Genomic DNA, 23,671 nt, shown 5'->3' with positions numbered 1-23,671 from the left:
TATTAATGGTTGAATCATCGCTTACATTTCAACCGTTACCTTCCAGCGTGAATGAAAACTCGTTATTCAGCAGAGAGCCGTCGAGCATAATAAATCACGAGACGCGACGTAAACATTTTTGCTGCCAATGGAAGGCACTACTCTAATCAAATGAAAAAATTCCGACATATTATCTGTCGGACAAAAAAAATTTAAACACTTCCCCGGGACTCAATCACTACGGCCTTCAACACGAGAAAATTTTACACGAATGTTAATGGTGGCAACAACGTACACGTATGTCACTCGCAAGAGCATCTGCGCCGGATGCAAACTTCTTGAAAACCATAAGGACCGAATAAACAGGCCTGCGAAGGTGCAAGGAAAGGCGAACACATTCTTCAGAGATGACGGAGCCATTCCGAAGATAAAAGCTGCCCACTTCCTACAAGTGCACCCTTCCGAGCGCACTGCTCGCTTCACACACGCTGTGCTTAATTGGGAATGTATGTACGTAAGGCACACACCTCTACGACTTTCACTGCACACTTCTCTGGCCTCGGGTGGCCTCCATCCCGGGCACGATAAAGGTATTGTAACCTTCCCATGCGTCGACGGCATGCCAGGAATTTTAAAGGTGTGCGAAACGCAAGATGGAATGATACACGACAGTTCTCGCACAATGAGAGAGCGCCCATCGCTCGGGAAGTGTTAGATCACAGATATCAGGCATCCCTGATGCAAACGCCCTGTTACACTAGAAATATCCACGCTCGACCAATCTGGACACGCAGCCACGGAGAAAAAAACCATTTGGTGCCGCAACGAGATTGTAACTTTCCGAATGCGTATGGACCTAACCAGGCCCAAGAAAGCGAATTCCATCCAGTGAACCGAGCTAAAGCTAGTGGGCAACTGATCTGAATGATTCGAAAGAGCAAACGCTATTCCATCAAACGTAGCGCACGTCCACTTCGCACATTTTACTTTAATGCCAGTAATGATTTCTTATAGTTCCATCGGCGTCCTCGAATACAATACGGACTCTCATAAATTAGAAAAATGTTATCGAGGAAATTACTACATGGCGGATAATTTAATTTAAACGATGCCATTGTCGCATTCTTTTCAAGCTGCCTGATCAATGTCCCCGATCCTCCCTATGCAAGACGACCTTGATCTGCGGAATTTGTCCCTCGAGTGAAATCATTGCCAATGGGCGTAGTCTATTGCCACACACTTCAAACCAAATATATCTCCAGACATCCCCCTTCCCGAACTCAATCATCATGAACCATTTGTTGTCCACACGCGGGTAATGATTTCGAAGTCGAGAGAAAAGAAAAATCTTACACTCACAAGAACCGATGCACCGCCGCAGAAAGGCGGTGACCGGTTACTCGTCAGCACTCCCGACGGACTTGATTCAATCCCAATTTTTTTATGCAACGGGTTCCACATACCCCAGTTTATTACTCTTCCAACACGTCTCGGTGCGAGAGAGACTCGCATAAAACCGCGGCAGGGCTAAAAAAAATAGTTAGGAAGGACTACAATAAAGGGGGCCTTGGGAGGAAAAGGATGGGGTGGGAAGGGCTAGAGAGGGGAGGGAAATGGGTGGATGAGACTGAGGCGTTTCGAGACGGGACCAAGGGGGTAGCGGAAAGAAAAGTCCGCGGAATACCGCGAAAGAGGGCTCGCCCCATCTCCCACGAGGAGACGTAGCGAAAGGAGAGAGAGAGGGAAAGGGCGGAAGGTGAGGGATAGAATCCACGGTGGAACGCGGGAAGTGTACCGTAAAGACTATAACCTTGGACAACTCGGCGGGTGGAGGAGGAGGGTGGGAGAGACAGGCTGGAGCAACATTCACCACCTCGTCGGAAAGGGAAGGAGGGAGAGAGGCCAGGTCTGGTTGGCTGTGCGGGTGTGACGCGGGGATGAAGTCACGTGACCCACCCCCTACACGAACCCACCAGCAGGGCCGGGTGCAGGCCAATCGAGGCAGTCTGAGATGCAGTAAACCGTTTTGTCGGCATCAGCCCGAAGAGCCACGAATAGTTAATTGGTTTCCGCGTGTTGGATTGAGGGGGGGGAGAAGGGGAGGAGAAAAGCCGAGGAGAAATAAGAAGTAGTCCTAGGATGACCAGCGATTAGACAGTTTCCGATTTCCGGTTTTCTTTGGGCTTTTTAAACAAGAAAAAAGTTTTTCAAAGTTTAAATAAGATACTTCTCGGCACTGAGTGGTACTTATTCACTTAATAAGGTCCTTGGCAGCAAAACCAAACAGCTCCAAAGAAATCCTTGCTGGAGCGGTACGTGAGCAGTTGCTTCGCAGCCACCCGGCAAATACCACCTTTAAGTTTACAATTGTGCTGAACAATTCTCCAGCTTCTGATTGAAGGCCATAAACATTTAACGTCGCTAATTTTTCGAGGAACAAAACTGCCATGTGTTGCAATAAAAATGCAAATGACAAACCACGTCAGTCATTCATCATTCCTTTTACTCGCGACTATTTACTTCCTCCTGAGAAACATTAATTATTCGATATTATAGGTTTTAATGTTCAATGCGGTTCTTTTTTCTCAGTTTTTTTCATTCCCGATCTTCTGGGAAATGAAGATCACCCTTGACCGCAGGGGGCTCTCAAAAAGGAAACCCGCACGAGACGAAATTCCCGAGAACTCCAGAGTTTAATGGATGCAGAGAGACACTCCCCAGACTGTGTGGATGGTACGTGTGTGTGGGTGTAAGAGAGAGAGAGATATAGGGCGGACTATTTACCCGCCGGGGAAAACTGTTTAACTTACTCGAGCTTGGTGATCCGAGAATTTCTGGGTACTGGGGAGGGGATTTTGTGAGAGGCTCCGCCGACATAGTGGGAAAGGAGGAGTAGAGGGTGGAGGGGCGTGGGTAAGAGTAATTCACGACCACGATTGAGACGAAGGAAAATGGACAGATTAAGGATCGCAGATCCCGGCGGGGTGTCCGAGATTTTTCGTCATGGATTCTGGGCGGATGGAATGTTTGCCGACGCCCGGCGGACGTTGAATATTTGGGACGAGTAAACACGGCAACATCAGATTGTCAGGAGCCGGCGATAGAGATCGGCGATGGGGAGATGTGTCGGAATGCCCATATCCGAGAGGTCAGCGCACCCCTTGGCTCCAATATTTGATCAAATTTACATATTATTCGAAAGTGAAATGAGACCTGCTCCGGCCTCGACGCGAGTGACCTTCCTCTGGAGATACTTTTTCGGCGACCAACACAGCGCTTCCGCGACCGAAATAAATAGAATTAATTTAAATGGACCAAACTCTGGATAACACCATCGTCGGTTCTACCGTTTGCTATTGGTTATTGGACGAACACCAAATCACCACACATTCGAAAGGGACCAAGTCACGTATGTAAAGCAAGACGTTAAACTCATATCGACTCGGAACTTGCTCGTCTCCAACCGACACTGTCTAACGACGATGGGTCGGCAATTTTACCGCGCGAGTGGGGGGTTTTTACCCAGTTAAGTAGGAAAAAAAGAAGATGGGAGGAGGAGACGCATCCATAACTGTTTATTAGGGCGACTAGATCCCCTTCCTGATAAGATCCAGAGTCATAGCGAACGGGGGGGGGGGGGGTCTCAATCAGCTTGCGTGGGAAACTGAAGAAATTCCTACCGCTCGTTCCCCTCCCCGCCAACCCTCCACGCACGCACGTGAGCACACCGATCGCCTTGATAAACGACCGCGAACGCTTTCCCGGACTTCAGATCAGGAGGTGAGGCTGATGCGCCCTGGGAAAATGAAAGACAAGGATAGGGGAATACCGAATGTGTACTGCGAACAGTCGGCTCCTTTGTGGACACTCAAAGTGGAGAGGGGGGCCGACCACCCCGAGGGTGGGAGGGGGAGAGGGGAGGGGGTGGACGGGTTGAGGAGGAAAGGCACCCGGCAACCAGACTGCGAGGGAGAGATAAGGGCGTGCGAGGGGACGGGAGACCAGCGAGCTGCACAGATGCACGTCATGGTTTCACCAACTATCATCGGCTTGGTGAAAACGACGGAACGACTAGGTGGGGAGCGCCGGGACTGGTGAAAAGCGTTGCATACACGGGAGAAGACAGGAGAGATTACGGAGGCAACGGGAGGTGAAGGATTCTGGAGGGATCGACGAAGCCGATGGCTCGGGCAGCGCGCGGAATACGATGGCACCCTAGGGGGACGCGCAGCGGAGAACGTGAGTTGCTCTCCTTGAGTGCTTCCCTATTAACTTAACAGAGCCGACCACGAATTAATGGAATCATGATTTCTTAGGAATGACTTAACTCACGCGTCCTTGATTACTCGATCGCGTGATGCATGCCCGTATGATGTGAGCCTATGCATCAAAAGCGTGATATATTATTCGTCGAGTGGAAACCTAGTTATCACAGAGCATCTATAGTTGTTGGTAAAAGCCATTTCCATCGTCAGAATTAAATTACTTCTCAGCTGGCTCATATACCTTCAGGAATTTAGTTAGGAGCCCCTTGATATAAGAAGAGAGCGGGTTATATTAAGACTTGTAGAAAGGTACAAAACACTCGAGTTTACTTGTGACACCGAGGGTATTACCATGACCCCACATTAAGTTGGCCTCTTTGACCACGAGGATAAAATAAGAGGAACACTTGACACCAAAGACATATTCAAATACTCTTCCAAAAACAATTAATCGAAAATGGCACACATCCCTCAGGCATAACACCAATTCACAGTTCAAACTTGCGTGCACGAGACGTTTACTCGGTGCCGGCGAACAGCATTTCTTTGCCGTTGGAGGGATTCGTGAACGAAGAAGAGTTGCCACCAGCCTCGTAAGTTGGCGATGGAAAGAGTTTTTGACCTTGCGTGTCCATATAGATAAGGATAGATTTTGAACAAACATCCGCACTCGATTCGCTACCGTACGTTTACCGAAATCGACGTTTTCAGTAGAACACGAGACGAGGCTTTTTAACATAAGCCTTCAAAACATCAATAACTGCAGAATATTTTAGCTATATTTGATGGTGATTTCGAAACAACATCGTCGTAAGTATGCGCATTAACATATCGCGGCAAATTGTCCAGAAGCCGAGATGTGTTTCTGGAATTAAATCAAGCTTTAACATGCTTTTTTCGAAGCAAAGTAGCGTTAGCTGAAATAACTGAGACTACGTATACCGCTATTGCCATTCGCGTTGAATCAACGGCTTATTGAAGTAAGACACAAAATTAACGTTAATCCACATGCAAATGCCGACTCGCATACTGTTTATCCTCGAAATTTTTCAAACAAAATGCCTCATCTTCCCCAGGGATCGAACATTTCCGTGATTTTCACGTGACTATGATCGTCCTGCCCTAGCGTTAGTTCATCTAAAGCCCAGGCAACCGGACACAGGACAAGAATGCGAAAAGTAAACCAAATATGAACGAAAGAAGACCAACCCGAGATAGTGTGAACATGAATATATGCGTGAATTAGGCCGACGGCTTTATCGCCACCTTAACAACACACTACATTGTCAACAGCTATATCACTCAACTATACCACTAACTTATTATTAAAGGATGGCCACTGATTCACTAACAGGGGGAAACCGAATGCCTTCACAATATACAGAATCTGAAAGAATAAACATTTCCCATACTGAGATATTTGGCGAAGGGTTTTTAGTTCCATATTTATTCACCATACCAAGAATCAATGAACCAAACGCTAAAATTTTACACGACCAAATACTGAGAGGCATTTTTCGCTCCAAGTATTACACCGCGTGGTGATCAACTTTCTCTGACCGTTATTCAGAGCTATATATGTATATATGATCACCTGCCACTCCCCCGGCGTTCTTAAGAAGTAACTGTCAGGGAATTATGACAACAATCACGAATGGAGATATTCCACCCTCCGACCGAACGAGAAAGCTGAGACTCACCACACAGACGGTCGAGGCCGAATTTCGAATAAAAGTGCTTGTAAAATGAGAGGAGGAAATACAGCGGAGAAAATTACGGGGTTGAAGACTGTTGTAGGGAGGAGTGTAATGGAGGAAGGAAAGAATGCGGGGAGGGGGATGGGGGCGAGGTGGGAATGGGAGGGAGGAGGACGGTGCCTCATTGGCGGGTGGGAGAAGGATGTAGGATGAGAGGAGAGGGCGCACTTGCGCCGCGGTGGACGGCGAGTGAACTGAGGAGGCAATGGTAATGTTGTTGCACTTAGGTAGGCGGAAGGTTGCGGGATCGAGTTGTCGATATCCCTACACGGTTGGTCCCCAGGTAATGCCAAGTCGGTGACCGATGAACATCGAGTTACCACCAAGCCGAGTCGAAACGAAAACTAAATCTCCTAACATCCTAACTTATGGAAGTATCTTTGGCGGAGGAAACTGGGAATAATCGGCATTATTCTACTGCACACATTGAACCACATAGGGACCATGATTACTTTCACGCAGATGAGTTCATGAATGGAAACAGTATATTCCCTATCACTCTTCTATCAGGAGGAGAGATAGGGAATTCTGAAACAATACAGCGTCCGGATTTAACAGGACATACTTTCTCACTGTAATGAAGACGGCTTATAATTCACCGACTTCACTTAAACCACTAAACTCATTCGATAAAGGTAAGAGAAGCCAAGTTTTGCAAAAAGAGCATTTGATGAGTACTATGAAAATAATCACGTCATTGACTTAATAAAATGACGACTCATCCGGCGTCTCCCTTAGACGAATTATATTTTTAGCTAAAGGTAAAACGCACCCATCAGATTGGCAACAGATGCGGAGGCGTGTTGAAAGAGAAGAGCGGAACGGAAGAAGAAGAGCTTTAAAAACGGGAAGCGAGATGGAATGAGACGAATAGAGGAGGCGATACGCCCGTCCTCGGTGGAAGGAAAGAGGTAGGATACGAGTACACGCGCGGGGAAGAAAGAATAGGGAGAAGCAAGGAGGAGGGAATGGGCTTTCCGAGAAACAGGTTTTTACGGTCGAGGAATCCGCAGACCATGACTTCAGACAGGGGAGGAGGCAAGGAGCAGGGAGAGGAACGGAAAGGTCTGGCCGATGCCGGGGGGTGGATGGGGAGGGGTGGAAATGGGAGAAAAATACGGGGGGACGCGGCGTTAGAGAAAGGGTACGGGGGAAAGGGGGCGGGTCAATTTGGGGGCGATGTAAGATTTGGGGGAGGGGCGGGAAGGGTGGAGTGGGAGTAAAAAGGAAAGTGGTGTAGGAGGAGGTAACTCAGACGAGCCGCGACCTCCGTCAATAAAGGATCCCCCCCCGATCCACTCCCCACTGCTACCCCGCCGCTAATCCACGGCGGTGGAGGAGGGGACGCCACCCACGCCATGCCCCACCTCCTTAGCACGTAAGCGCAACAAGAAACTCGGGAGCGGAGTGCAGGGGAGGTGGAGAGCCTCGAGAACCGACGATGCAATCACCAAATCACCACTCGGGGTAATTACTCGGCGATTGACGCCGACGAAAAGCTTCGTGGAAAATGAGGAGGGAGGGAAGAAAATTGAGAGGAGCGAAATGAAGAGTAGGAACTCGAAGTCGCGATCCACGGCGGGAGGTTCTTTCAGCTCGGACTGAAGAGGGGGGGAAGGGGGGGGGGCAAGATGACAGGAATAGCTTAGGGACAACGGTTTGCCCGCCTTCGTTACCGGACGATGAAAATATTTTTGTTCCAACCGTCCCCGCACAATTTTCACAGGAGTGTAGCCCCGCGGAGACCCAATGCTGATTCACACGCATTCGCGAACGATGACGGAACTCGCGCATTTATCCCTGCGAGGTAAACTCTCAATAATTTTCTCAAGACGAATCGGCCTGGCGATCTCTCTAGGCTAAATCGGAGGGATTGTGATCCGAAACAAATCGATTTTGCTTTATTATCATACTCAGATCAGGCACGGGTTTTCGTAACACCTCATGGAGTAAAAGACGACACGCCACAGTTTTAGGTTTCTCCGCATCAATGAAACTGAAAAACCTCTCTATTCCACTGCCTCATACATAATAAAGCTAAAAATTGGTATTGATTGTCCCTACGGGCACTATATAATCGTATTTACAGTCTCCCGCCCTTATTCGCTTCCACAGAATCGTCCATTCTTCACAACGCTCCGCAGCGTATTAAAAAGGATTTCTCAGAATCCAGCACAGTACCAATCGGTTTCTTCGCAAAAGGAATTCTACGGAAAACATTGAGTTCCTCCCGGACACAGCTTAATCTACCACCCGCTATTCTTTCCCATCGTCCTACACACTTATCTAAAACGAATAGAGCAAGCACCTATGGCCTCAATACTATTTCCAAACGTTTCCGAATAACGCCGACCTGCGTTGGCTGGCCTACACTCGAAAAGGGCAGCCTAGAATCGGGACCAAATTCCGAACACTAAGTGAGAATGCTCGCAGTACATTTCGCACACCCATGCGTTCGACGCCGCGATTGCGAAACAAACGAACGACACATCGAGTCGAGCCGGCGGCGTGAGGGACGGGAGCAAGCAATGCCACCACCAATCATCGCAAGGTTAAATAATAACGCCGCGTTCCCCGTTCTCGCCGCCGCTGAAGATTTCCCAACAGGTGCCGCACGAAGGAGGAAAGTCATTGGAGGGCTATGCGTGAGAGGGAATGGAACATTATTGAATCCATTACAGTTGACGTATTTCTCGGAACGGCGTGACAAAATGCGAGAAGCGAAAGGCAGCATAGTGGGAGGTGAACGTGGGGAGATTTCCTACCCATTCCCGCGACGTAATGGTTTAATTAAAATAACGTGAATATTCATCGGAGACCGGAGAGTTGAGATAAGGACAAGATATCATCGGGAGGGAGTCGAAAAGCGTAGATTCTCGGAAATGAAACCCCTAAAATAGTTCTTGATGGATGGTTATTACGGTGGATTATTAAGAGGTTTACCCTCGGAGCAAAAGAAATTACACAACTAATTGAACTACTTGGCTCACACTATTAGCATTAATCACTTTTTCGCAAGTACTTCCGTTGAATTGAATAGGAAAAATCGAACCGCTTGCGAAGGAGAATGGATCAAACATTTTGCATCGGCAAAGTATACCTTTAATAACAACCTTGCTTCACCAGCGAGTGCTTGATTGCCATCGTAAGGATCTTTCATCCACGGAAGAGCGAAGAGTCTCGTGCCATGGTGCGGGAGGAATTGGTGGCCAGCACGACTAACCTTCACCCGGAGTAAAGGAACAGGCAACAACCCGCTAACAGAGACGACTGTTACCTACGTTCCGACGCGTATCAATTAAACGTTATGCCTAGAGAAAGACTACCTTGAATAAAATAACAATAAAATACAAAGTCAAGAAAGGAATAATGGTTCTCTTGACGGCGCTTTACGAGATAACAGCGTTAGGCGATATGGTGGGGCTGGCTTCTCGATCATCGAGCTGTGAACGACGACGTGGAGACCGCTACTACGGTCACGTCCGAGGACCCCTCGACGCCACGGGATATGAAGCTCGCCGTTTGGAAAAGGGGAATGAGTAATTAAGACAATCGAGAAGCCAGCGAGCCGTTACGGCGAATTAAAGCCGGAGAATTAGGGAACCTCGAGCGCAAACGAGGACGAAATGGACTAGAAGAGGAAAGATTAAACGCCAAGGCTTCCTTCGACGATTTAGTAAACGACTGAAATTTCCAGCCCACTAGAAATGACACGCGCGCATTTGCTTTGCTCGGTCACCGTAAAACGTCCACTTCGGGTGAGATATGGAAGTACTTGCACAACTTCCAATAGTCGAGATGTTTAACAAACGCATATGCATGATCAAGCCTTGCGCCAAAAAAATTGAAACCACGTGGTTCAAATCAAAACCGATCTCTCTCGCTTGAAAGCCGATCGCAGAAACTTTCCATCAACATAAGGTTTCTCGACGGGCTGAATAATTAAGCACATTAATTCCGCCAGAGAAACTGCTTAATAAGGGGAAAGAGGATCACGAGGAAATCCTGTTGGCAAAAATGAGTGACTTGAGTATGGGACAGAATGAAAACACGTCCAAATTTTCTATGCCAAAATAGTCACGCGTAAAATTAATTTAGGCTTATAAATGAAACAACCAAAACATTTCTCGCACTTTTTGATGCAGGTATGTGATGCGCAAGGGAAAGAGAATGGGCTGTCGTTAAATCTATGAGAGAAAACCCACAGCGAGTCCAACGGGAAATGGAAAAAAAATTGATATTTCGGGTGTATATGAACGTACGCATGACACCGCTCGCTCCCAGAGCTTTTGAACGAGGTTGATCGAGTAATAAAACGCTCTATTCCGCAAAACTATGTACCAAAATTAATCCCATCCCACTGATTCACTTACGCATACATCCCACAAACTAAATCCATTGACTCTACCTTAAGGAAAGAAATGCAGAGAAAGTGGAGCGGAGAGGCTCATCGCGATATGACGTGGCCCGACGGGGGCGAAATTCCGCAAATCGAACGAAGGTGGGGAATAAAAAAAACCATACTTTTGCAAGCGAGAGGGGGAGAAAGGGATGGGCGGAAGATTAAAGAAAAAATAACTCCACACTCGTCGAGGAGAAAAACACACATAAAAATAAATGAAACTACAAGGACTCAAGAGAGTGGAGCAAAACAACACTTCAGATATGAATGAATCAGCGACGTAAGAGAACAATCTCTCGAGTATTGTGATCGTCGGTGTGGGAGAGGAGGTAGAGGAGGTGGGAGGAGAGAGAGAGGGAGGGATTGAGAAGACACACGACTCGACACCGACCCACTCCACCCGATAGAGGACTCAAAAAGTGTCCGATAACGCGGAGCGCGGGGAGATATGGAGGGGAAAGAAGAAGCGATGGAGGGAGGAAGGAAGCGATGGAGGGAGGAAGGAAGCGATGGAGGGGAAGAGGGGAGAGATATGGAGGGGGACGGATGTGGTGGGGAGGGGACATGTAAAGACGGGGGGTGGGGACATGTAGAGAGGAGGAAGAGGGCGCATGTAGGGAGGAGGGAGAGGGGACATGCAGGGAGGAGGGGGAAGGGACCTGTAGGGAGGGGGAGGGGACTTGTAGGGATGAGGGGGAGGGAGATGAGAGGGAGGGATCCACAGAGTGGGGAGTTCGGGGAAAAAGGTGGAGGAGGAATAGGTTTGGGTGGAGATCTTCGAGAGCATCTCGCGAAATGGAGCGAATCAATGGCACGGAAAATGGAGAGAGGGAAGGAGAATAGAGTGGGATGGGACGAATAGCACTGGGGGAGCGGGGTGGCGGCGCAGACGGGAGATATCAATTGAATGAATGAAACGAATATGTAGAAATCAAGAGAAAACACAACTTTGGGGAGGAGGTATGGATCTCCGCAAGTCGCACCCCGCTTGTCATTAGCGCCTAAAAATAAAACAGATTCCCAAGACAGACGTATCGTATACCAAAGAAGGACGCGAAAGAGGATTGCGCACACCTGATGGAAGACTGAGCGCCCCTTTCCCTTATCCGGAAAGATTGACGTAGTGCTATCAAAATCAACTTAGAAATAAGAAAAAAAGGGCAGGGAGGGTAAGTGTATGGAGATAACGACGGCGGAGGAAGATGGGGGAGGCGCATGCCAAACGCAGCAAAACGCATCGAGAGAAAGACCGCAAACATCAAGGAAGTACCGGCAGCGCGATATTCAAAAGAAATCGAGTCGTGATAAAGTGAGACGGAAGGAACGCTAAACGACGGAAACAGACGAGCAAAAAGGTTTCCGATCCTATTTCTTCCCCTCTCTCTCTCCTTACGAGAATCCCCCTTGTACACATCAACTCTGGTCGTCTCATCCTCTCCTCTCCCCCAAAGCGGAGTATAAAAAAAGAGACGAAAATTGAGAGGGGGACAATATTTGCGACCTTATTTCCAGCGATAACACATGCGGTCGATTCGGAGGGGGGGGGGGGTTGAATAAGAAACGTGCACTGAGACGGGATGGGAGTTTGGCGAGGGAGACTTTGGACGGAGGAACAGGAATGCCGAGGAGGAGGAAGAAGAAGACGAAAATGGAGGACGCGGGGGAGAGGTCTGAAGTCCCTGATCTTGATTCAACCTGTTGTGCTCAAAAAGGAGGAGTGACCACGCAGGGGGAGCGAGAAACCAAGCGAAAGGGAGGAGCAAGGAAACTGGGAACAGGACGAAAAGGGTAGGGGGTGTCCCTTTGTGAATCAATGGGAGATGGGGGTGGGCGATTGGCGAAAGAGACGGCCGAGAGGACTCTTTCCCCCGGGGATGGCGATTTCCAGGAGAGGACGCGGAGATTGAGGTCGATGTGGGGCTGAAGGAGCCGGGACGACCACCCCTTTTGAACAGAGGACGCCAAAACGAAATACCTATCAAAACATCAACTTCGGGCTCGCAACCGCTCCGACGACGCCCCTGAAAATATCCGACCACCGAAACAACTTCGGCCCGCAACCGCGATCTCCCTCGCAAGGGGGCAAGGGCGGCATCTCAACGGAAATGGCACCACATCCCCCGCCACTTCACAAATTCGTGGGCGAGGAGGAAAAGGAACTCGGGAGATATTATGGAACCGCCCGAGGGCCGAGAGGTAAAGCCGCAAGTGTCCTGCGTCGGCAGGCGTAAGTGACGCCCACACTTGCGTGCCTTCAACCGGCCCCTCGACGCACTCCCTTAACGGAGTCGCGAAGAGATGAATGGAGGGAAACCGTCCCCAAGAACGAAGATACCATACTCTGAAATGGAAGAAGACAGATAGAAATGGAAGAAGACAGACCCGGGAAAGAAGGAGGGTTGCTCCACTCGAGGTGGCCATTTGCTTAATTGCCGCGGGCGGGTGCGAAGGGGAAACAAAAAAATGAACGAGGGGAGGCCTAGAGAGGAAGGCGCAGTGGGTTGGGTGAGGGGGCTTCGACACGTTACGGCGTGAGCCACGGAGAGCGCACGCCCCGCACACCTGCCCGCCTACCTTCACCACCACCCTTATCTCCCGGCGACGCACTCCTAAAAATAAAGGCCCACGTGCATAGAGGCGTGATACGACGGCGAAGGATGCGTGGCTACGGGGAATACAAACGACTGCGGCCCCCGCGAACACTTGGAACGGGTCTCCAATTGGAATTAAGACCCTGATACACCTGAAAAGTGATATACACAAAGTGAAGGACGACCCAATACGCAAATCAAATTTCCACTAATATTCCCGATTACCTTAAGATAAACATGAGACTAGATATATACGCTACTGAATTGACACACGGCAAATACTCGCTACAAATTTGATTTCACCGATACTGAGGTACGTCAGCAAAGACAATAACGGAAATAAACTCTAAACCCGAAATGAAAGGTGAGGATTCAACTGACATTACCCATTTACACCTTCGTAAATAACACAAATTATGTTCGCAAATTCCATTTAGACAATGCGCCATGGTCGCCATGCACGGACATACACGGTACGTCAAGCCCACGAGTATGCATGCAAGTAGAAAACATTGAACATGCCTGGTTTTCGCGAGATAGCTGAAGTCGTCTTGGGCCACCACCCACCCAGCAAATCTCGGAGAAGACGGAGGGGTGACCGAATTACGGGACACTCCTACCTAGTCGAGCGAGGTGGAAGGGAGGTGTGTGATGATGCTGATGACTCCGCTTCAACTAATGCACGAGCACCACTACCGCCATGAGCTGCTAGACAATGCAGCCACCAACTGGGGCGGGAGGAGCTGGAGAGGAGGAGGATATGGAGGAGAGAGAGATGGACTACGGAGGACGCGATGGTACCGAGTCCCCCTGCAAATGAGACCGCTCTTGCCAAAGCGCGGCAGGGAAGGTTGTGCAGAACGCACGGGAGCGGGAGAACGGAGGGAGTAGAGCGGTGGGGGAGGGGGTGCGGTAAGGACGACGGGAGGGAGGCACGCCTGCGCGGGTCGCGCTAGAGGATCCGCGGGGGAGGAAGGGGAGAGGTGGGGGCACAAGGAAGGGTTCCCCCGCGACGGAGAGCTGGCAAACGAGAGAGGGAGAGGACGCGAGCAGCAGGTTCCCATCACCCCCGGCACGCGCGAGTTACGCACCGCGGCGATTTCCGGACCGGAGACCACCGCAGAGGATGCGGACGGCAGCGAGGGGTCGACACCCCCCGGGAGTCCCACCAAAAAGAGGGGGCGATTGCGAGAGGGGCTGATCTCGAAAGGTGGGAAGCGGGGCAAGGGTGATGAGTCGAAGGAGGCTGCAAGGAAGGCCGGCAGGGGAGGAACCTAGGCCAGGGTAGTCGAGGCAGGTGGGAATCAACCAACACCCCCCGCCCTCCAAGTTGAGCGGCCCGGCGAGGATTGAGGGGGTAGTGTGGGCTATCTCGGAGAAGGTGGCGCCGATCCCGGCGACGGGGGGAGGCGAGTTGGATTATGGTCATGGGGGGGGTCACATGCGGGTGAAGAAGGCGGCCGACGACTCCTTCCCTTCCCCGCCCTGACACGTCCCCCATTACACATTAAGCCCGCACGGAGGGCCGCTCCCACCGCTCTTTATTTTTTTTCGACCACTGCACAGCGGTGAGGGCGGTAGGGGGAACGAGGGGAGAAGGGAATAGAGAGATGGGGGAGAGCGTCGCTCAAGGTTTTCGGATGAGAGTAAGAGGGCAGTGGAGCAACGGCTGCGGCAAAAGGGATGGAGGTGGTTAAAAATGAATTCAAAACGTACGTGGAAGGCATAAAAATTTGGTTCTCACAGGAGAACTAGGTGCCCCGAAAACCAAATTTAATCGTCAACTTCGGGCGGCCCGGGGAAATTTTCAGACGCACCTGGCGCACGTCGTGTGAAGCGCATGGACTCATGCAGGTTTCGTTGGTCACGGCATCACTTTTTCCTTCCAAGGAATCCGGAGAAATTTCAGAGTTCCATTCTCGTGATCAAGTAGTAACTTGAGCGCTTACATGCACACACCCAACACGGACGAAAGCATGACACACAGATGGAAGAGAGACAATTTAACTAAAATAAAATATTGTTCATTAATAGTTATACTAAGCAATCGACTCAAACGGCAACGCCAAAAACATCGCAGCTGTTGGACGGCAAAGTTTGTCACAAAATCGCAACGTCATGGATTACTGAACATATTGAGTATCACGAAGATATGGAAGAAATAATTGAAAGAGATTATTTCAACAGCCAAAAAAACACAGCATCGCCTGAGTAACTGTGTCTCCAGCGACATTCCTCCAGAATACTGAAGAGCTGCGGGATATGACTTCACGGATTCCCACATTTATATCATCTCAGATATCCTGCCAGCAAACGCCTTGCTTAGAAAAGAGAAATCACCTTCGGTCGGTCTATTGCCTATATGCATCGATGACTCTGAATCACTACCGCGAGCGCCCGGGCGAGCAGAGTTTGAACAAATCTCCACCATCCGTATCACCCAGTCGTGCTAAACGCTGAAATAACCAGCTTGCGTGATAACTTGGGAAGCATCCAATCACGCGAATTAGCAACAACACCGACGGACGCCTCGACGGTCAATAGTGGGCTGAGGACTTGCTCCGTCTTCGAAATAGAACCCGTCGCGCAAATGGGTATATCCAACAACCGATCTACCCACAGTGGAAACTATAAATCGGTCACGTAAATATTGGAATTTACGATAAAAATTCTAGTGACACTTTGATTACACTAAGTAATGGCCTTGATCCTTGGGGGACGGCAGCTTTGTCAGATGACCTTAATGCTGCACAACGCTGCTGCGACACTTGCCAATTAGAATTAAACTTAAAAAAGTGCGTGGTCATAAATTTTTGAAAAAAATGCAGAATCCTCCAGATTGCCTACGGCATTGAGAACACAGAAATGGAATGTGTAGACTCAATTAAATATCTAGGCGTTACCCTCACTCACGATATCTCCTGGGTGAAACACATACGGGGAATATGTGGACAAGCTAACAAAAAAATTACGATTAATTAGAAGAGTACTTGGTAAATGTGATTAAAGGCCAAAGAGAGATGTTATCTTTCGCTGACTAGGCCTCAATTAGAATATGCTCCTACTATATGGGATCCTCACGCTACTAGTACATGGGATCTTCATGAATTTGGTATGATTGCCGAACTGAATCGCCTGCAGCGTAGAGGAGCCAGGTTTTTAAAACTTTGTTATCATAAACATAGTAGCTTATCCAAAATATTAGAGCAACAAGGCTGGGAATCGTTCACGGAGCGAAGATTAAACTACAGATTAAATCTCTTGCATTAATTGGAAGGACGTCCCTTCAGCAGTGCCGTTTAAAATGTATTGTTCGACCGCGGTAGGATCATGTTCAGGTAAAATTATTCTGGTGCATATTCACCTCCTGCCACAAACCCTGGCGGTGGCTTGCAAAGTATGAATTTAAAATAAAATAAATGAAATTTAAAGTTAAGATCACTGATTTCAAAGAGGAGTGCACATGCGTGACAAGGCGAAAGTCTTAAGAGGGAACATAAAGAAACTAGTTATCAAAAGAAAATTCATTGTCATCAATTGCAATACTATGACTGCGGAGAATTAAACAGAGAATATACTCGAACATCATTCCAGGTGACGACTTCGCGTATAGAATTATAGCATTCCAATCATCTTCCAGGGGAGATACGCCGGCTTACCCGGCATTGAGCGGTGGCCGGACGGGAATGGTCCGTTTCACGAATTGACACCCGTTGAGGATGCTACGCGCAATGCACGACTAGATCAAATCCCGATCAGAAGCGGGACCTAAAACGGGGGCCGGGAGACGCCAAATGGAAATGTGACACTATCCGACCTAGACGGCGAGAACAACTCAGTCTCGACCAACACTGGCTGGAGGATGAGAAAGATAGCGCGGAGGGAAATGAAAGAATTGCAACCAAACCCTTGGGCCTTTCCAACCTCATAACCTCCGTTTGAAACCCTCGACCCCGAAATCAACCGGAGGGAGTGAGGCTTGGGTAAAACCATCTGTTGCGCCCGGCTCACCCAGTGACCCGTCTCGCACCTTAACTCGCGCCATCTTCACCCCTTCTTCCCCCCCCCTCCCCCCACGGTGGGTCACCCGGACACTTCTAGGCGCGTGAGTCGGAGACGGCGGGGGCGGAAAGATATCACAACGAATCCGACGAATGGCGCTCACTTTGCGCCGGTGTGCTGAAAAGACGCACCGAGAAGCAACTCCGTTCCCACTCGCTTCATCGCTTGACGACACAATAATGCTAGATTAACTCGCTCACTTTTCCCGACAAGCTATCTTATCTACACCGGAGGTTTAAACACAATATCAACCGAGCATGTAACACGGATTTCTTTCCCGCATACGCACCTGCTTTTACATCCTAGACCACAAGAAGCTAATGAAATTTGTTGTCTCCGGTGTAATTTCATGGAATTTTATTTAACATACTGAAATGAAATTATGGACTTCGTCATTTCACCAAGTTGACTCCGGCGAGTATCACCTGATGATGACGAATGAAACCTCGGTCGTGCTCTAAATAAAGTACGTGGTATTAAAAAGCCAATAATTTCATTTCAATATTCACAAGAAGTTAATCCGAGCAACGAATGCATCGGTAAATGTCATTTTTTGTTGGAGTTACGCGCATACATAAAAACCTTTGTAATAACACGGGGGCATTGTTCGCACAAATTTTCCCTAACTCCAGGGCACTCATGGTTGACGTATTTCCTAGCCCATATTTTCCCAATAAATCTAACACTTAAAAATGGTGGTCATATGTACAATATGCAAATAAAACGCGAAATATACGACGCGACATCAATGCGGCTCTCAGATATCCCAGTCCTCAAACGACTATTAGTAGCACCTCCGTTTATATTCGCAATAGGTCATTCGTAATTAATCCTGATAAAGAGGTATCATAATGTCAAAGAGAAGTTGAAGTTAAAAAAAATTCCCGACTTTAAATCTCTATCACCGAAGGAATCAAAGCTTAGCTGTTCCGTGAAATATGCTAATTCGAATAATCCAAGATAACACAATAAATACCCTGATTTCAATCTTGACACATGCATGGGAACTCAGCCAGGCACGAGACGTCGACATTGCACATCTGATCCGAAGGAATGGAAGAAAAAACCAAAATATAATTCTTTAAAAATACAAGTTACAAAATTGAAATAACTCGCGAGAAGAAGGCTAAAAACACGCAACTCACAAGATCACGCACATTCCTGTTATCATCCACGCGAAGTTGACAGTTTTGTGGCAAAAAGGGCGCCAGAAGAAGTACATATATCCACACAACAAGCTACAATTCACATAAAATCGAAGAGTTTCAAGCATACACGTAAGTGAGGTATGATCGAGCTTAATTACGGCAAACGAATTTTGAACAGCCAAACCGGACCATTCGCGGCCACTCTTAGCTCCTCTCCCCTTGGTATCCAATCGCCGCACACCATCGACGCGACGACCGCGAGGAGAGGGTATGTCGGACGAACACCCTGGGACCGGAGCAATTCCACCGGCGACGGTGCCCGCAGCGACCGCCTAACCCCATCGCCCACCCCCTCGAGTCGCACTCCGGTCGAGTGGCGGGCGGTGAGAAGGCGACGCGACGCCTTCCCGTGGGAAAGGAAGAGGGGGAGCGATGCCCGCCGGCCGGCCTCCGAGACCGGAGAGACGCGGGAAGAGGGGGCCCGCATTCCCTCGCGCAATAACCCTCAATCACTTAGCAGCGACGGCGACGAGGACGATGGAACGAACGAACGAACGACCGACTGGCGGGCAGGTTCGCGGGAAGCGCGAACTTTGGAGCCGTGCCAGCAGAGAGAAGAGAGGCGGATGCCTTCGCGAGGGAAAGGAGAGAGAGATGAGTCACGGCCCGTTCTGAAAGGAAAAAAAATATTTGCCGGGCTTCCTTCATTTCCCCTCGGCCCGCGTGTCGCAAAAACACAAGATAACACGACCGCACTCGCACGAAAAAACTACACGAGCACAAAGCGGCACTGAGCTTCCTCCCAGAGACAACGATCACCACCACTCCTTCCCGCCCCTCCTTCACCGGCGGGCATTTCCTTGACCTCGCCACCTTCTTCCGACCGACGAACACCCCGCGAATCAAGCTGAGAAAGGAAACAGGAAGACCGACCCTCCCCTTCTCCTCCTGATAAACACGCTTGAAACTGGAACACGTAAACGACAAGGGTGGGGTTGAAAAAAAGATAATTCATGCGAACGAGAAGTCCTTCCACGGCAACCACGCATTTCACGATGAAGTGCGACAGACAGAGAGAGAGGGAGAGCTCATACGAACGGGTGAACATTATTTTCGTCTCGCCCCGCGTAGGGCTCCTCAGGCAACGTGGAAAAGAATTCTCACTTCGGCGACAAAGACCAAAATTTACTCGCAGAAAGAGCCTGACACGGACGAAAGTGGTCGGAAAACCGTTCTGACAACCTTAAAGAGAGGAGAGTAGGAGCTTTCGCTCGCGCGCGCTGGCGCCCGGCATAAGTAGTAAAGGAAGTGGAATGGCTCGAAAATATGGCACACTGAATAAGTGATTCCACCAATTCAAGGAAGGTCTCTCCCCGTCCAAATTGAACACCATTACCAAAAAAATAACAATGAAATACATACACACAAGTCACACCCGTACACGGCCAGGAAAACTCAAAGTACGGCCATATAAGTTATTTCAGGAAATTGAATCCCTTTCGCATTTTTCTTCCATAACACACGCGACTGAAAAATACGGTCCGGCATTATATCAGAAACGTAACCACTGTCACGATCAACAAATTCGAGTCGTCCAATCGGACTCAAACTCTTTCAGACATTACATTTCCCATAAAGGCTTATTAGGGCTTAAAAGGGCTTATTAATCACGTCTCAACATATACCTTTATACTTTATTTATTCATTTTTCTTCATCCCGATCCTGTTAATACTGCAAGATGCAATTTCTATTCAGCATTCCTTTAACCGCGTCTTTTAGAAAGTAATATTTGAATGGCGAAAAGCTTGTCCGGATTCTTCGGCTTTTCATATTTCATTAACTTTTCAAAGAAATACTACATTCGGAAAATATTCAGCAATTTTCTCCCTTTTTCTTTCCCCGTGTTGTTTTCTAAAATGACTTATAGGCAAAATGCATTTAAGTTCTTCTACGATACGCTACGCATTGCCCTTCGTTTGTGATGTATCTCTACAAACACAACACACCACAAAATATACCGCTATCTCTCACCATACAGAACGGAAATAAGTAGAAGTAAATTTTTCCACATAGTTGGAACAACCGCGAAGACATTGAATTTTTAAGAAAATGAGAACAGAAACTTCGTAGAATAAGCCGGAATTTACACCAGAGACATCCTGATTCCATAAAAGACATTCTCGATTCCGGCCGGACAGTAAAATACAATGACGTTGTCAGTTAGGGCGAAAGGGTGAAGTTCAAAATTCGCGCTTACAACTAGCATTGGGAAACTCCGGCTTTGAATACCGATAGCGCCGTAAATTTGGCTATACACAAATACCCTTAGGTATCCCAAAAGGAGGCGTGTTCACTCAAGACAGAAAACAGAAGGAGAGTGAGAGAGTTGTGAAAAATGAATCCAAGCAATCCGTCGATCCTTACCATAATGTCGAGGGCGTCCCTCTGCGTACGCTTGGCGGCCGGGGGCAGGTTGACGGCGACCGGGAGCTGCGACACCGCCAGTGCGGGCGGGGGAGGGCCGGGGTGAATAAGGGGGGCTATAGGGGTCAGGACGGGCGGATGCGGCAAGGGGGCCGCCGGGAGGGCCAGGGCACACAGGAGTGAGGCGGCTGCGGCGGCCGCGGCGCTCGCCTGCGTCGGGGGACCCCGGTGGTGGTGGTGGTGGTGTTGGTGGTGTTGGTGGTGGTGAGGGTGGTGGTGGTGGTGCTGGGTGGCCAGGACGTGGGGGTGGGGGGGAGGCGGCGGGGGCAACGGGTGGTGGGGGAGCACCGCGGGGGTCAGGCAACAACACTGTTGGCGGCAGTAGCAGCCGCCGCCGGAGCCGGCCGCTGTCGGCTGCTGGGACGGGGGCGGTGGAGGCGGTGGCGGGGGCGGCGGGGGAGGAGGCGGGGGCGGAGGGGGCGGTGCGATCTGCGCCTGGTGAGCAAGCGGCTGCTGGGGAGGCGAAGCGGAGGCGGCGGAGGAAGGCGGCGAGGAGGACCCGGCGGAGGATGAGGAAAGGGGTGCTAGGGGGGACGTGGGGTGGTGCGGGGCCGGGGCGTAGTAAAAGCAACGGTGCGCCGGGGGCTGCTGGTGATGGTGGTAGTATCCGCTCGCGGCAATTGTGGCGGGGTTGGCGAGCGCGTGGTGCGGCCGGTGGTGGAGTTGTTGCAGGTCGTGGTAGTGCGTCGGGACGGGGCCTTGCGGGGGCGGTATGATGTTGGCGGCGGCGGCTGCTGCGGCGGCGGCGGCTGCGACGGCTGCGGCGATGTGCGAGGAGGAGGTAGAGGTGGAGGTGGAGGAAGTGGAGGAGGAGGAGGGAAGGAGGGCCACGGGGTGGTAGTAGTACGTGTCGAAGGCCGTGGGTGGGATCGTTTCGAGAGGAGAGGGTGTACGGTCGTACCGCTGGGGGGTGGGGGAGGCGATGGGACCTCGAGGGTCGGCGGCTTTCGGCGCTTCGAGGGGGTCGCCGTCGACCTCTGCAGACGAGGAGGCGGAGGACTGCCCTCTCTCTCTCCCGGTGGGGCGGACGGCGCGGCCCGTCGGCCTTTGTGGTGCGTCGCCGGGAGGAGGAGGAGGAGACCGGGAGATGGCAGCGGACGGAAGAGGTTACCAGCACAGTCCGGTGGGAGAGAGAACAGCGCGCGTCTTGAAGACAACGGCCTTAATCGCCCACGCTGCGGCAGCGGCGGTAGTCAATTCCTTTCTCTCCTTTCTTTTCTCTTTCTTTAAAGCGTGGGCAAACGCGACGATGGCCGCGTTTCACGGCAAAATATATCGAAATGCGCGTAAAGAAACCTCTCGACTTAACTCTCCCTCTTTCCTTCAAGCACTCTCACAATTTGGGACTTTTCCCCTTTTGCCACGAATACTTACAAAGGTGAAATTCTAATGAGACAGCATCAACATACGTGTGTGCGTGTGTGTCGACAGTAAAAAAATAACGGGAATGGCATAACACATGGGTATAAAATCAACTTTGTGTTTCAAAAGAAAAAGTATCGGTTAATATCGCGATGCAAAAGAATATTGCAGAGCCAAATAAAAAATTACTACTATAACAAATAAGAATCATGTACGCCAAAGCCACAGATAATCAAAATGAACACATGCGTGCACACAATTATAAATCTATTCTCTGTGAACAATCTTTATGCAGAGTTTTAGAACACGTTTTCGTTCCAAACATACAGCCGAAAAAATTGCTCACATTGAAAAAAAGACGGGGAAGTACCTTACAGAAACTCTTGATCACAGACGCATAGGGACATGGACTGAATATGGAATTGCATCTGAGTATTACAATACTTTGACCAAAGACCTTATATTTTTCTATGAAAAATAACAGTCGCGAGAGTTGGGGACCTATACATATATATAAATTGTTCTCTTTCTCTCTCTATATATATACATGTATATAATTATATTTCTTTTACTCTTCCGCGATTAAACTTGGGGAAGGATGCCACAAACACGAAAGCAGCAGCACAAAACTTCGCGTAACAAAAACGAAAACTAGCACATCGACTCTATTCAATATATTTAGGTAAATACTCTTAAATATGCGTTAGATAAAACAGATATATATATTTATATACTTTTCTTATATATATATATATATCAATTTATATATAAATATATATGTGTAAACGACAACCAACACTGGCACACCTCTTTCTGCCCCCTCCCCTTCTTTCTCCCCCTCGGCTGTTCACACACAAAGGAAACGCTAACACCTTCGTGTTCCTGAAGGGCTTAGGAGGGTTGCAAAAAACAATATCACACAAGTCAACGTCGAAAAGATCTCAAGCACGCACACCCACACCACTACACAACAGGTTCCTCAGAGACCGAGTACGCCTTCCCTCCTCCTCTCCCTATATACCTCCCTACACACACCTCTTCTCTTTCTTACTTTCTTTCTCTCTCTCTCTCTTTCCTTTCCCTCTTTTGTGCCTTGTACGGGAACCCTCGTCGTCCGCGGAAGGTACCGGCGAGATGGCCCGGTGGACCTCGGAAGAGGAAGACGAAAAGAAGGAGACTAATCAAGCGCGCAAGAAATGATTAAGACGGGAAATTAAAACCAAGAGGAAAAATGAACGAGTGTCGTGGTGTTTAGAGAGTGAGTTGTTCACTGCAAGTGGAGAGTGACAGAGAGAGAGATAGAGAAACAGGAAGAGATGTATGACAGAGAGCGAGAGATAGAGAGAGAGGTGGACGAGAGAGTGTGAGCACAACTCAAAAGAAATATACATATACATATATATATATATATATATATTTAATATATATGAAGAATGGCAAAAAACGAATTTGGAAAATAAAAAAATATATATATTCAGAAAGAGAGAAAAGAATGCAGACGTGAACGACAACAACACAGTCACACACACGCGTCAACTGATGCGCTCGTCGGATCGGTTTCTGATGAGGTCAGGTCGCTGATGGTTCCCCTTCACTGGGCGCCTCTGGGGTTCAAAAGTT

At 49.1% G+C, this 23,671-nt stretch overlaps 1 protein-coding gene across 4 annotated transcripts in view; it reads right to left on the bottom strand.

The window, feature by feature from the left end:
* Positions 1-23,671, bottom strand: part of heph (polypyrimidine tract-binding protein 1 heph) — a 627,135-nt gene that overhangs the window by 583,807 nt on the left and 19,657 nt on the right. The window contains exon 1 of one of the 4 annotated variants that reach the window (XM_071586668.1): positions 20,630-20,824. The exons of the other annotated variants lie outside the window; for them this stretch is intronic. Coding sequence (XP_071442769.1) covers positions 20,630-20,632 — 3 coding nt within the window. The 5' untranslated portion in view covers positions 20,633-20,824. Of the gene's footprint in view, positions 1-20,629; positions 20,825-23,671 lie in introns of those variants that run through there. 4 annotated transcript variants of the gene reach the window in all.

The sequence above is a fragment of the Hetaerina americana genome, unplaced genomic scaffold (genome assembly GCF_022747635.1).
Source record: "Hetaerina americana unplaced genomic scaffold, ioHetAmer1.1.p SCAF_24, whole genome shotgun sequence".
Classification (NCBI taxonomy): domain Eukaryota; kingdom Metazoa; phylum Arthropoda; class Insecta; order Odonata; family Calopterygidae; genus Hetaerina; species Hetaerina americana.
The sequence above is the reverse complement of the archived record's forward strand: the minus strand, read 5'-3'. Positions and strand labels throughout refer to the sequence as shown.